Source organism: Ovis canadensis, chromosome 5 (assembly GCF_042477335.2).
Source record: "Ovis canadensis isolate MfBH-ARS-UI-01 breed Bighorn chromosome 5, ARS-UI_OviCan_v2, whole genome shotgun sequence".
NCBI classification, from domain to species: Eukaryota; Metazoa; Chordata; class Mammalia; order Artiodactyla; family Bovidae; genus Ovis; species Ovis canadensis.
This window is the reverse complement of record NC_091249.1, coordinates 27,045,232-27,061,088: the sequence shown is the minus strand read 5'-3', so window position 1 is coordinate 27,061,088 and position 15,857 is coordinate 27,045,232. Positions and strand designations below refer to the sequence as shown.

At 39.5% G+C, this 15,857-nt stretch overlaps 1 protein-coding gene across 7 annotated transcripts in view; it reads right to left on the bottom strand.

Annotated features, from left to right (window-relative positions):
* Window positions 1–15,857, bottom strand: part of LOC138440901 (zinc finger protein 569-like) — a 71,595-nt gene that overhangs the window by 26,624 nt on the left and 29,114 nt on the right. For 6 of the 7 annotated variants that reach the window (XM_069590982.1, XM_069590983.1, XM_069590981.1 and 3 more), the window contains exons 7-8: window positions 884–972; window positions 253–379 (exon numbers count right to left, since the gene is read on the bottom strand). In XM_069590982.1, the coding sequence (XP_069447083.1) occupies window positions 253–379; window positions 884–972 (216 nt within the window). The remainder of the gene's footprint in view (window positions 1–252; window positions 380–883; window positions 973–15,857) is intronic. The other variant, XM_069590977.1, reaches the window with a different exon arrangement.

Genomic DNA, 15,857 nt, shown 5'->3' with positions numbered 1-15,857 from the left:
TTCCAGTGTTTCATTTACTATGCCTTAGGTGAACAATTGAGAATGCACATTTCTAAAAGAATGATAGTAACACTGTTAGTTCTAAAACCATATTGCTACAGAAACCACACTGGGTTAAAACTCATTCATGTAGAGACAAATGTCTACTAGTTTCCATTGTGTTCAGGTTGACATCACCCATCTCAGAACACAGACGGTACAGCACATATATGTCTGTCTCCTAAGAGGCTACAGGAATGATGGCGGCTGTACCTGCTGTGGTCAGGTTCTTGTAGTTCTCCAGCATCACATCTCTGTATAGCTTTCTCTGAAAGCAGTTCAGTAAAGTCCATTCTTCCTGGGTGAAGTTCACAGCCACATCAGCAAAGGTCACTGAATCCTGAACCATCATACACATACTAGCTTCAGTAAAGTAAGATCTTCGACAGTGTTCAGTGGGGAATGGAGTAGGAAGACTCAATATCAATAGAGGGCTTCAAGTTCTCTCATCATCTCCCCCATGACACAATGGTCTTCTTTCTATCTACACTCATTTCTGATCAATATGGAACCAGTAACACAATTCTAAGCAAATTACAAATATTTTTACAAGCTGATGAATAAATAAATTCACTGAGAAATACACACTATCATTCCTTATCATGTCAGAACAACAGGCAAAAACAAAACAAAATGGGGAGTAGCAATCATGAGACAATATCAGAAGGTAATTATTGAAATATTATGATTATTCAGAGCAATCCCTCTTAATAATCAATATGAGAGCTTTCACTTTGTGAGGCAATTCAACAGGGATTCAGACAGACTTTATTTAAGTAGCTCAAATGTGTCCATCTGGTAAATGCAGCAGGTCATTTTGTACAAGGATACACTTTCTTCTTACCTGAGAACAATTTCTCAAACACTCAGTTACCATCCTGTTTGCTTCTATCTTTTCCTCAGGAAGGCAGGAAGAGTCCTTAGTAAGAACACCTAGGAGAAGAAAGAAGGCATGAGCACCCAGAATTGATCATAATTCCCACAGTCCTTGCCTGGAAATCATTCCACTTTAGTTCAAAATTTCCGAATATCCCTGCACATTCAGAAAATCTCAGAGAGGAAAGTTGGTGAAGTAGGAGGCCACTGAGCTCACATCCCTCTCAGGAACAAATAAAAAGTACATCCACGTGTGGAGCAAGTCTCACTGAAAACAAACTGGACATCAGCAGAAAGATGCTTCCAAAACCAAGTCTGTAAAAAAGGTCCCCACGGAGTCAGGTAGGAAAGGAGGGAAGTGGTTGGGGGTCCACCAGGAAGGGGACACAGAAGAGGAATATCATGAGCCTGGAGGTCTGAACCACAAATTGGACACTGCAAACCTGTGGTCTGACATCAGGAAGACAAGTTCCTTTAGCTGGTTTGAAAACAAGTGGGACTTACAGGAAGGCTGTAAGAATCCAAGACTCCACTCCTGATGAGAGTGCACAGCTTGCTTATTCCCAGAAACAAGGTGGAGGAAGCAGGCTGAACCTGCCTGAAGCTCAGGTCAGTTTCTAACTAGGGAAAAGTGTTTGCTGCCAAGGAAGAGTGTACACTTGGGGCATGTACCAGATTTGGACCCAACACCTCATCTGAATGGGGTGAGGGAGCATACTGCTGGCACTTGCGGAGGTGGTGGATCGCAAGTTGTCTGGATCCTTGACTGGCTTCTTAGACAGTTTCAGTGTGTGTCTGACACACAACAAACCTCCTGCTCTAGCTGCTGAGAGAAAAGAGAGTGCATACTTGGAGGGAACAGAACCAACTCAGACTCAACAGTCAAGGCTTCTGCTTCCAGCACATTGGGACCTGCCCCTGTCCCTGCTGACAGGACACTGATAGCCACTGGGCATAGGAAAAGAACCAGCCCACACAGGGTTCTGGCTCTAGCCCTTCTATCTCCAGCCCAACTCCAATTTTATCTCCAACTATCACCCAACAAGGTGACAGCTGCCAAAACACCCTGAGGAAAAACAAAACATGTGCTCACTTTGTTTTTTAACATGTTATTTATTTATGGCCACGCCACACAAGTTGTTGGGTTCTAGCTCCCTGACCAGGGATTGAACCCATCCCCCTGCAGTGGAAGCACAGTCTCTCCACCACTGGACAACCAGGGAAGTTTTCCTGTGCTTACTTTAGATCCAGCCACCAATCAAAGCTATGGGGTACACGAAGAATGCATAAGGGTCGTCCCACAAAACGACACACCTTCAAAGATGGGATAGGCAACTGTTTTACTTAATTTCATAGTGACAGAGAAAGTTAAACAAAAGGAGAAGACAAAAGAATTTGTTTCAAATGAAAGGACACACACAAAACCCTGACAAACAACTAATTCAATGAAGATAAATATAACAAGATGTTAAAGCCGTAGTAATAAGAATGCTAATTGAACTCGGGAAAAGAAAGAAAGAACACAATGAGAATTATAACTAGAAAATATAAAAAGGAACCAGTCAGAAGTGGAGAATACAATAACTGATATGAAAAACACACTAGAAAGGATTAACAGTAGATGGGGTGACATAGAAAGGATAAGTGATCTGGAAAATAGAATAACAGAAATCACTCAATCAGAAAAATCAGAAGAAAAAACAAATTAAAAAAATTAGGACAGTTTAGGAATTCCTTGGTGGTCCAGCGATTGGGACTGAGCACTTTTACTGCTGTGGGCCTGGGTTTGATTCCTGGTCAAGGAACTAAGTATCTTCAAAGCCACATGGTGGGGCAAAAAAAAAAAAAAAAAAAAAAAAACCAAACAAAAACAAAGACCCAAAAGTTTAAGGAGATTCTGGGACAACACTGGAAGGGTCCCAGAATGAGTAGAGAGGAAAGGGTCAAAATGTATTTGATGAAATGATGGTTGAAAATTTCCTGAATCTGAAGAAGGACACAGAAAGTACAGAGTCCCTAACAAGATGAATCCAAAGAGATCCATACAAAAAATATATGATAATAAAATGCAAAAGCTAAAGAGAAAATTCTAAAGGCAGCCAAGAGAAAAAGAATCACATACAAGGGACACCTTTAAGGCTATCAGCTGTTTTCTGCGGAAGCTTTGCAGAACAGAAGGACATAATACATTTAAGGGGCTGCAAGGGAAAAACCTACAACTTCAGATGCTCTACCCAACACGGTTATCATTCAAAACTGAAGGAGAGATAAAGAACTTCTCAATCAAGCAAAAACTAGAAGAGTTCATCAATACTAAAAGAACCCTACAGTATACTAACACATATATATGGAATTTAGGAAGATGGCAATGACGACCCTGTATGCAAGACAGGGAAAGAGACACAGATGTGTATAACGGACTTTTGGACTCAGAGGGAGAGGGAGAGGGTGGGATGATTTGGGAGAATGACATTCTAACATGTATACTATCATGTGAATTGAATCGCCAGTCTATGTCTGACGCAGGATGCAGCATGCTTGGGGCTGGTGCATGGGGATGACCCAGAAAGATGTTCTGGGGAGGGAGGTGGGAGGGGGGTTCATGTTTGGGAATGCATGTAAGAATTAAAGATTTTAAAATTTAAAAAATAAAAAAACTAAAAATTAAAAAAAAAAAAAATAAAAGAACCCAAAGAGAAACGTTAAAGGGTCTTCTCTAAGTAGAAACAAAAAGGCTACAACAAGAAGAAAGAATGTACAGGAAAGGATAATCCCACTAGTAAAGGTAAACATATAGTAAAGGCTGTAGACCAAGGGTTTAAGTAAGCTAGCATGAAGATTAAAAGAAACTGTAACTACAATAATCAGTTAAGGGATAAACATAAAACACGACATTGAAAACAAAAAATGTGGAAGAAGGGAGCAAATAATTTAGAATGTGCTTGAAGTTAAATGACTATTAGTTTAAAACAAGTAGATCTAGTTACAGGTCAACATATGAGCCCCATGGTAACCACAAATTAGTAAAGCTAAAGACATACACAGATTGAAAGTGAAAGGATGGAAAAAGATACTCCACACAAATGCAAACAAACAAAAATCTGAAGTAGCATTACTCATGGCAGACAAAGAAGACTTTAAAACAAAGTTCAAAGGACAAAGAAAGGCATTTGGTAATGATAGAAGCATCAATACAAGAGGATATATTTGTTAACATACATGGCTTAATACAGGAGCACCTAAATAAATAAAGCAATTACTTACAGTCATAAAGTGAGACACTGACTACAACACAATAAAAATAGGAAATTTTAATGCCCAACTATATCAGTGGACACATCAAGACAGAAAATAAGTAAGAAAACAATGGTACTAAAAGACACATTTAGGCTAGTTGGACTTAATAGATAACTACAAGACATTCCATCCCCAAATAGTAAAATAAATATTCTTTTCAAGTACACATAGAATGTTCTCCAAGAGAGATAACATGTAAACTCGACAAATTTAAAAGGACAGAAATTACATTAAGGCTTTTTTTCTGACTACAATGGTATGAAATTAAAAATCAATTATAGAAACAAAAATGGGAAAAGAATAAGCATGTGGAAACAAAGCAACACGCTACTACAAAACCAATAGGTCAACGATGAAATCAAAGAGGAAACTGGAAAATACGTCAAGACAAATGAAAATAGAAACAAAACTTCACCAAATTTATGGATGCAGCAAAAGCAGTTAGAAGAGAAAATTCTATGATAGTAAATATCTATCATATTTATCTATCATATCGTATCTCAAGAAATAAGAAAAAACTCAAATAAACAACCTAATTTAATACTGAAAGGCAGTAGAAGAAGAACAACCAAAGCCCAAAGTTATCAGAAGGAAAGAAATCAAAAACATTGCAGGAAATAATCTGAGAAAATATCAGTGAAACCAAGAGCAGGTCTTTTGAAAAGATAGATAATGTTGATAAGGCTTTAATCTGTCTCATCAAGAAACAAGAGGAAAGAGGGTACCAAACAAAAGTAATAAAAAAATGGGAGAGGAGAAACTGCAACTGATATCAGAGAGGCAAATAATCATAAAATAATATTATGAAAAAAAAGAATTCTATGAACAGTTACATGCCAACAAATTGGACAATCTAGAATATTTCCAGTGTCACACAATCTTCCAAAACTAAATCAGGAATAAAGAATCTAAACAGATCAATTACCACTGCTGAAACTGAAATAGTAATCAAAGCCCTTAAAAACCAAAAGTTCAGGGTGACAGTTTCACAGGGGAATCCTACCAAACATAAAAAGAAAGCTTAACGCTTATTCTTTTTTGCCATGCCACATAGCATGTAGGATCCCATTTCCCTGACCAGGAACTGAACCCACACACTGCACTGGAAGAGCAGAGTCTTAACCACTGGCATGCCAGGGAAGTCCCTTTAATGACTACTCTTACCAAACTATTCTGAAAAACTGAAGAGGTGGGAACACTCCCAAATTCATTTTATGAGACCATCATTACCTGATGCCAAAATCAGAAAAAGGTAATATAAAAAATTAAATTACATGCAAATATCTCTCATGAATATAGATGCAAAAATTCTCAACAAAGTATTAGTGAACTGAATTAAAATATCTATTAAAAAAATCATTCACAATGATGAAGTGGGATTTACTCCAGGGATTCAAGTATGATTCAACATCTGAAAAATCAAGTAATGTGACACCACATTAACAAAAGGATGAATAAAAATCACAAGATCATTTCAATAAATGCAGGAAAAATATTTTACAAAGTCAGTATCTATTCATGATAAAGACTCTCATCAAAGCTGGTATGTAGAGAACATATCTCAACATAACAAAGGCCATTTATACAAGCCCACAGCTAACACCATACTCAGTGGAATACAGAAAGCTTTTCATCTAAAATCAGAAGTAAGACAAGGATACCCACTCTCACCATTTGTATTGGAAGTCTTAGCCACAGCTATCAGATGAGAAAAAGAAATAAAAGGCCTTCAGATAGGCAAGGTTGCAAAGAGTCAGACATGACTGAACAACTAACACTTTCACTTTTTCTTTTTCAGATAGGAAAAGAAGTCAAACTGTCACTATTTGCAGATGACATGGTACATATACACATATAATACCTTAAAGACTCCACCAAAAAACTAAAAATAAATGAATTCAGTAATATAGCAGTATACAAGATTAATATACAGAAATCCGTTGCTTTTCTATACAATATTAACTATCAGAGACAAAAAGCAAGGACAAAAATTCCATTAAAAATGCATTAAAAATAATTAAATTACTAATTTAGAATGAAAAAACTTGACAAAAAAGAACTATACTCTAAAAACAATAAAACACTGAAGGAAATCAAAGATGATATTACAAAGAAGTGGAAAGATATCCCATGTTCATGGATTCGAAGAATTAATACGGCTAAAATGTCCATATTACCCAAAGCAACTACAGATTTAATGCAATCCCCAGAAAAGTACTCATGACAGTTTTCAAAAAACTAGAACAAATAATCCTAAAATTTATATGGAACCAGAAAAGACGCTAAATGTCCAAGGCAATCTTGAGAAAAAAGAACAAAGCTGTAGATATCACATTCCTTGACTTCAGACAATACTACAACGCAGTAATCAAATGGTATAGCACTGATACAAAAAAAGACACATAGAACAACAGAATACAGAGCCCAGAAATAAACCCACACACTTATAGTCAATTAATCTACGACAAAATACACAATGGAGGCAAGAATACACAATGGAGAAAAGACAGTCTCTTCAATAAATGGTGCTCAGAAAACTGGACAGCTCATGTAAAAGAATGAAACCAGAACATTTTCTCATACTGTACAAAAAAACTCAAAATGGATTAACGATCTAAAGGTAAGACCAGAGCCATAAAACTCCTAGAAGAAAACACAGGCAGAACAGTCTGTGACATAAATCATAATCAATTTATGATTTGGATAAATAATAAATTTGGATGACTTTTGGATCTGTCTCCAAAAGCAAAGAAAACAAAAGCAAAAATAAACAGGATTTAATTAAAAGCTTTCGTACAGCAAAATAAACCATCAACAAAATGTAAAGACAATTTACTGAATGGGAGAAAAACATCTGCAAATGATATGACCAATAATAGGTTAATATACAAAATATATAAACAGCTGTACAACTAAAAAAAAATTCTATTAAAAAATGAAGGGAAGCCTTGAAAAGACATTTTCCCAAGAACATATACAGACAGCCAAGAGTTACGTGAAAAGATACTAAACATCATTCACCATCAGACAAATGTAAATCAAAACCACAATGAGATATTACCACACACCTGTCAGAATGGCTGTCATCAAAAAGACCACAAATGACAAATTTGGCGAAGATATGAAGAAAAGGGAACCCTTGTATTTTGTTGATGTGAATTTAAATTGGTGTAGCCAGTAGGGAAAACAATATGGAGATTCCTCAGGAAACTATAATATGATCCAGCAATTACATTCCTTTGGGTACATATCCAAAGAAAATGAAAAACAGTAATTTGAAAAGATACATGCACCCCAATGTTCATAGCCACATTACACACATACAGAAGTCAAGATATAGAAGCAACCTAAGTATCCATCGACATATGAATGGATAAAGAAGTTTAACAAAATATCATTCAGTCATAAAAAAGAATGAAATTTTGCCATTTGCAACAACACTGATAGACCTGGAGGCTATTATGCTTAGTGAAACAAGTCTGACAAGGACAAATACTGTATGTTATCACTTACATGTGAAATCTAAAAAATGAAGGAAACGAATAGAACAAAACAGACTCAGAGATACAAAGAACAAACTAGTGGCTACCAGTGGGAGGGCCAGTAAGACTGGAGCAGGGAATTAAGAGGTATGAACTAGTATGTATAAAATAAAAAAGCTATGAGGATATACTGTACAGCACATGGAATGTAGGTGATATTTTATAATAACTTTAAATGGAGTATAACTGATCAAAATACATTCATTATGTTGCATACCTGAAACCAATACACTACTGTAAAAAATGATACTTTAAGAAAAAGTTAAAAAAATAAAATCGACATTGCAACTCTGAGATAAACACACACTCAAAACCAAAAACTAAAAAACTCACAAATATACACTACGGCCATGAAGTACCAGGGAAGTCCTGTCCCATCTGGAGCCAGAGAGATAAACGGTGTGCCATGTTACCCACCAGGCAAAGAGTAATGGGTGATTTCACAGGCAAGGAAACATAAACGCTGAGTAATGTGACTTTTTACTTATCGAGGCAATAAAATACACGAATAGGACTATGCAGCAACTCTACCTCATGCATACATACTAGGAAGCTGTCTTAGAGAACAGCATTCTCTGGCTCATTTCAGCTCCTCTTAGATAAACAAGCAGCATAACTGCTCAGAACCACACCAAAGAAATCTGTATTTTAAAAACAGAATCCAAAGCTGAGCCTCTGGGGAAAAAAAAGCATTAATGACAAATTACCATGAGGCATATGATAGGCTGCTATGCTGCATGACTGATAGTGAAATTTGCATAAATACTCTTTCCTGAATCATGATCATTTCAGGGTAGCTTAAGAATGCAAGTGGATAGGGCCATCTCCATCCCTCTGAAGATATGGTTATCTGGAGCTCAGCTTCGTATCAAGCACAAATCAACAAATACTAATTATCAGTCATCAGCATGATAAATTAGCTCCTTCTGTGCAGAGGACATATATGAAAGCTACTAAAACTGTATGCTCTACAACAAGAGTATCAGTATCATCAACTGCCATTTATTGACAACCATTATCTCACTAGGACCTTATAAGTCTGTTTTATATTTTGAACAACTTTAGTATTTGAATCTGCTCTTTCAATTGTAAGTTGCATATGGTCTAAACACTAATCTGGGCTTCCTTGGTGGCTCAGCTGATAAAGAATCCGCGTGCAATGCTGGAGACCTGGGTTCGATCCCTGGGTTGGGAAGATCCCTTGGAGAAGGGAATGGGCTACCCACTCCAGTATTCTGGCCTGGGGAATTCTATTGACTATATAGTCCATGGGGTCGCAAAGAGTCCAACATGACTGAGCGACTTTCACTTTAAACACTAATCAAGGGATTTCCCTGCTGGTTGAGTGATTAAAACTCTGCACTTCCACTGCAGGGTCATGCGTTCAATCCCTGGTTGGGAAAATAAGATCCTAAATGCACACTAATGAAGTATATCTGATAAAAATTTAGGGTGCAGCTAATTTTGGACACTTTAAATGAAGAAAGCAGCATTAAAAAAAAAATCTCATTTTAAATAGATTACATGCTTAAGTAATACTATAGTACATATTGGGCTTCCTTGGTGGCTCACATGGTATATGCCTGCAATGCAGATCCCTGAGCCAGGAATATCCTCTGGAGAAGGGAGGGGCATGAGTAGCCACTCTCCAAGCAAGTATTTTTGCTTGGAGAACCCCATGGACAGAGGATCCTGGCAGGCTACAGTCCATGGGAGTCTCAAGAGTCGGATATGACTTGAAATACAATGAAGTGTTCCTTTCAGATGTACTCAAAGAAGATTCAGTTACACATATAGAGCCTTCTGAGAGGTTCTTCCAGGGTTGGAATCCTCAAATCTGGCTCAAATAAAGTGGTCCAACTCTTTTTTGGATTAATTTTTCGTGGAAAATTACCCATATCCTTCTCCCGAATCACATATATACTAACATCACACCTCATGTCTTCAAAATAATTTCTCAGAGCTATCTCAGAGGCTGACTCCTGGGCAACAGTCGCCAGGTAAAACACTGAATAAACTCAACTCTTTCATTTTCAAGTGAACATCTTCATACTCAAGCAGGATCACTAACTTCAGGATAACCAGAAGGTGCAGGGGCCTCAGTAACCTGAATCAAACAGTGGATATTCATGATCTCAAGAACTAAAGTCACAAAGGGTTTCGAATAGGGAAGCACAGTGAACGACAACACCCCGAAAACTCCCCTTAGCGCCCGTGCGACCTGGATGAAAGCGGGGCCTTAGGTCCCGAAGGATGTTAAGAGAAAGGGGCGAGGTCTGCCCATGGAGACCTCTCGAAAACTCGGACCAAACCTGTCCTTTAACGCGCTCCTTGTATCCCACAGCCCTTCCTGAACGCGGGCCTCACAAAGGATACGCTGAAACACAGGACGACCAAAACCACTCCCTCCTAGAAGCACGGAGCCGCCGGATGAAGACCGACACAGACAGTGACGCCACTTCCGCTTCCTACTTCGGCCGTTGGGGGGGTGGAGTTCTGAGATTGGGGTTGTCAGTCAAATTCAGCCATTGCAGAGAAAACTTGCAGTTTCTCCCCACGTTGCGGGTGAGGGGTCTCGCAGTCGATTCAGTGGAGGGAGCTGGAAGCAAAAACACTCCCAGCGGATGATTCCGAGGCTAAAACTAGGCTCGTGGGCGGAGCTGCGAGTGGAGGGCGGGACCCATGACCGGAAATGATGGGGAGGCGAGTCGAGGCGCAGTCCCGGGTTTAGGGGTCAGAAGGGAGACGCGTCCAAATGGGTGGTCTTCGAAAGCTTTTATATCTGTCTGTTCTCAGCTCCCTGGAGTCCTTAGAGTAAGAGTCTCCTATATTGATAAACCTGCCAATCCGAGATATGGTCTATCTCTTCGATTCAATCAATCTCATATTTGACGTTTTTTGCCTTCTTTGTATGAAGTTAGGACACCGTGCTAAACTTAAATTATTGACTCCTTTGAGTATTCTAAGTAGTGAAAATTTCCTGTAACCGTTGTATATATTGTGTTCAAGTATGTATTTCGGTTATTTTTTTCGATCTTAGCATACCTTCTAGGGCCTCCCGTATTAAGAGAAACAGCTCTGATAACCAGGCCTACTTCACTCATTCAGAAATAGTTCTGTTTTCTCCTTAATCATGTTTTCTGTATATTTTAGTGTGTGGCCGCAGGAGTTTATAAAGGTATTTTGAAATCCTACTTGTTAGCACATTTACGAAAATTGCTTATGTGCCTTATCAAATGTGTTTTATGCGTCTGTTAAACTGATAATTGTTTTGCCATGTTAATGTTTCATCAGTTGCAAATGAGATATTCACTTTTTACATACCCAGAGGACTCTCCTTTAAAAAAAAAAATTCTGGGTTTTCTCCTAGCCTTCCTTAAAAATTCTCTTCCAACTCTAGGTTACATACAGATTTTCTAATTTTCTTCTAAAATTTATATTTTTACTGACATTTTAATCTTCAAAGAATGTGTTTTGTCATGTGTTATGGGGTAGTAGTGAAGGAAATGGCAACCCACTCCACTGTTCTTGCCTGGAGAATCCCATGGACAGAGGGACCTGGCAGGCTACAGTCTGTGGGGTCGCAAGAGTGAGATACAACTTAGTGACTAATTACTACTAAAATTCGCATTGGAGAAGGAAATGGCAACCCACTGCGGTATTCTTGTCTGGAGAATTCCATGGACGGAGGAGCCTGGTGGGTTGCAGTCCATGGGGTCACAGAGAGACACAGCTGAGTAACACACACACACACACACACAGAGGGTAGTGGATACAATTATGTTCCCACGCCCCCCGCCCCCCCCCCCCCCCACACACACACAGGGTAGTGGATACAATTATGTTTTTCCTCCAGAGAGAGGATCAGTTGTTACTGATAAATTATCCTTGACATACTAATTTGAAATTCCACCTTTATTCAATAAATTCCTATATATATTTAATTCAGGGTTTAGACTCTTCTGTGTCAGTAATATTTACTTATACCTGTATCAGACTCTTGACAACAACAGATTTATGTTATTTTAAAACCTAGAAAGAGATGGCAATACCAGACCACCTAACCTGCCTCCTGAGAAATCTGTATGCAGGTCAGGAAGCAACAGTTAGAACTGGACATGGAACAACAGACTGGTTCCAAATAGGAAAAGGTGTACGTCTAGGCTGTATACTGTCACCCTGCTTATTTAACTTATACGCAGAGTACATCATGAGAAATGCTGGACTGGAAGAAACACAAGCTGGAATCAAGATTGCTGGGAGAAATATCAATAACCTCAGATATGCAGATGACACCACCCTTATGGCAGAAGGTGAAGAGGAGCTAAAAAGCCTCTCGATGAAAGTGAAAGAGAGTGAACAAGTTGGCTTAAAGCTCAACATTCAGAAAATGAAGATCATGGCATCCTGTCCCATCACTTTATGGGAAATAGATGGGGGAAACAGTGTCAGACTTTATCTTGGGGGGCTCCAAAATCACTGCAGATGGTGACTGCAGCCGGTGACTGCAGCCATGAAATTAAAAGACGCTTACTCCTTGGAAGGAAAGTTATGACCAACCTAGATAGCATATTCAAAAGCAGGGACATTACTTTTGCCAACTAAGGTCCGTCTAGTCAAGGCTATGGTTTTTCCTGTGGTAATGTATGGATGTGAGAGTTGGACTGTGAAGAAGGCTGAGCGCCAAAGAATTGATGCTTTTGAACTGTGGTGTTGGAGAAGACTCTCGAGAGTCCCAGAGTCTGCAAGGAGATCCAACCAGTCCATTCTGAAGGAGATCAACTCTGGGATTACTTTGGGGGGAATGATGCTGAAGCTGAAACTCCAGTACTTTGGCCACCTCATGCAAATAGTTGACTCATTGGAAAAGACTCTGATGCTGGGAGGGATTGAGGGCAGGAGGAGAAGGGGACGACCGAGGATGGGATGGCTGGATGGCATCATGGACTCAATGGACATGAGTCTGAGTGAACTCCGGGAGATGATGATGGACAGGGAGGCCTGGCGTGCTGCGATTCATGGGGTCGCAGAGTCAGACACAACTGAGCGACTGCACTGAACTGAACTGAACTGAACTCCTAGTTGTACTTTACAATATTGTATTGGTTAAGTAATTAACCTCCAATTAAAATAAATTTATAATAAAAAAACCTAGTTGTAAAAATATAATGGAATTTTGGTTCCATTATAAAGTACCCTTTGGTTGTTACACCCCCATATTCCTAGACACTTAACATCCATGCTGCCATGATTCCACCTTCTGTCTCTATCCATTTGCCTTTTCTAGACATTTCATGTAAATAAGATCATGAAGCTTTCATCAGTAATTTTTTCACTTAGTATATTTTTCAAGATTCATACATGTTATAGCAAATATAATTTCTTTGTATTTCAGAATGATATTCCATAGTATGAATATATTGTTTTATTTACTTATCAATTGATGAATATTTGGATTGTTTCCACTTTGTGCATATTATGAATAATGGTGCTATGAAAAAGCCATGTAATTCAAACATATTTTCATTTCTCTTGGGCCTTGTTATTAGGGTTATCCAGAGAAACAGAACAAATATGTATATATTTGTTGTATATATCTCCTATGATTATCTACTAGGGAAGGAAGGGGAGAAGGCAATAGTAACCCACTCCAGTACTCTTGCCTGGAAAATCCCATGGATGGAGGAGCCTGGAAGGCTGCAGTCCATGGGGTCACTAAGAGTTGGGCACGACTGAGCGACTTCACTTTCACTTTTCACTTTCAGGCATTGGAGAAGGAAATGGCAACTCACTCCAGTGTTCTTGCCTGGAGAATCCCAGGGACGGGGGAGCCTGGTGGGCTGCTGTCTCTGGGGTCACACAGAGTCAGACATGACTGAAGCGACTTAGCAGTAGCAGCAGCAGCAGCAGCAGCAGGGGAGGAAGGAAAACCAAATCAATTAAGGAATCAAAATAATAATGACTGCTTTTATTGATGACTACTACTAAATCCCACCAAACCTTCCTGAGGTACAACATGATATGTGTCCCAGAACTTTCCACTCAATAGATGGAAAGACCTCAGCTCATGCTTTCTATGGGCCAGAGATGGTCCTAGAGAGATTAGCATCCCTTTATGTCTGAGTTGCACACTTCTGAATACAGAGCAGATTCCCTCAAATGTCCCATAATTTGGTATCAGAAGTTTCAGGGCAGAAAACGAGGTGTTTGGCATGTGCGGAGATCAGTCCTGGTTGTTCATTGGTAGGACTGATTTTGAAGCTGAAACTCCACTACTTTGGCCACCTGATGCAAAGAACTGACTCATTTGAAAAGACCCTGATGCTGGGAAAGATTGAGGGCAGGAGGAGAAGGGGACGACAGAGGATGAGATGGTTGGATGGCATCACTGACTCGATGGACGTGGGTTTGGGTGGACTCTGGGAGTTGGTGATGGACAGGGAGGCCTGGCGTGCTGCGGTTCAGGGAGTCACAAAGAGTTGGACATGACTGAGCAACAGTTGGGGCTGAGCAAAAAACTTTGTCACAACTTCCACTGAAATAATTACAGGAGACATGGCTCAAGTAACAGCTGTAGCAAGAGGATTTTGAAATGGTGCTTGCCTTATCCTAATAATGCTAGACTGGGTGACTTACACAACAGAAATATATTTTCTAACAATCTTAGAGTCTGGAAGTTCAGCAACAAGGTCCCACCAGAGTTGGTTTCCTCTGAGGCCTGTCTCCTTGTGGGGTCCAGCAGCTGACCTCTTAAAAGCCAATAGACAAGTGAGATTGGTGGAAAGGAAAGTTTGCTTTACTTTGGATGCTGGCAACCAGCAGGGTGCCAGGGGGAGGGCAGATGCCTAGCAGAAGGCTGACTCCCTGCACTGACAATCTGTGGGCAAGAGCTTTTATAGACAGAGGGAGGGGCCTACATGCAGATATAGTACAGTCAGCTCTGATAGTCTCCTTGAAATTGGTCATGTGGTGTCCTAATCAGATTCATCTTGTTTAAGTAGTTAATCTTCAGTTGAGGATCTGTTTGTTCCCATTTCCTTGATGGCAGTTCTTGGAACTGTGACAGTTCAGATCATGACTACAGTCTGGTCATCAGGTAGTTAACTTCTCCCACCTGATGTGCAGTTCAGTATCTACAAGACACCTCACAGGATATCATCTATAACAGCCCTTGAGCAGGAACTAAATGTCCTTGACTCTGCTTAATATGACTATTAACTATTATTACTTGGCCTCCTTTGACAGTTTTCGTTTCTGCATTTTTTTCATTTCTCTGATTAAGCTTATTCTTTGGCTAAAGTTGTTCCACAGACAAAAGGTAGGTTGAGGACATGGGGGAACATAGACCATAATGTCCTGCTCCATTTCACTTAGATTGCAGATGGCCACCGTCACGCTGATTCTGAACCTGGTCCTCCCTTCGTGCAGGTTTCCCTGGCCTCTGGGTGTTCTGACTTCCTCTTCTTATAAGAACACCAGGGTGATTGAATTAAGGTTCACCCTGGTGACCTCATGTTAAAATTAACTACCTTTTGAAAGGCGCTTTCTCCAAATACAGGCACATTCTGAGGCCTTGGGAATAAGGATATCAACATAAAATTTTGAGTGAACACAGTTCAGTCCATAATAGTACCCAAATAAGTGTAATATTATTGTTAGTCATATGGAAAAACGCTGAAAAAGAGGAACCTGATGCTATCTTGACTGCAGTGTTTTTATATTTCTTTACACTGTTATTAGATTTGGAATTTTCCCTTACAGACAAAAATTACCTAACAGCTGCATGTCATTAAAAGATATATGGAAAACAAGACATTCTGAGATTAACAGATGGACTGCAGCCATTATACAAATTTTTGATAGTTACAAATGTTCAATTTGTGTAGGTGATGTTTCAGTTCAGTTCAGTCACTCAGTCATGTCCGACTCTTTGCGACCCCATGAATTGCAGCACGCCAGGCCTCCCTGTCCATCACCAATTCCCAGAGTTCACTCAAACTCACGTCCATCGAGCTGGTGATGCCATCCAGCCATCTCATCCTCTGTCATCCCCTTCTCCAAAGTTTAGTATCTGGCAAAAACTAGAAAAACTTCCCTGGTGGC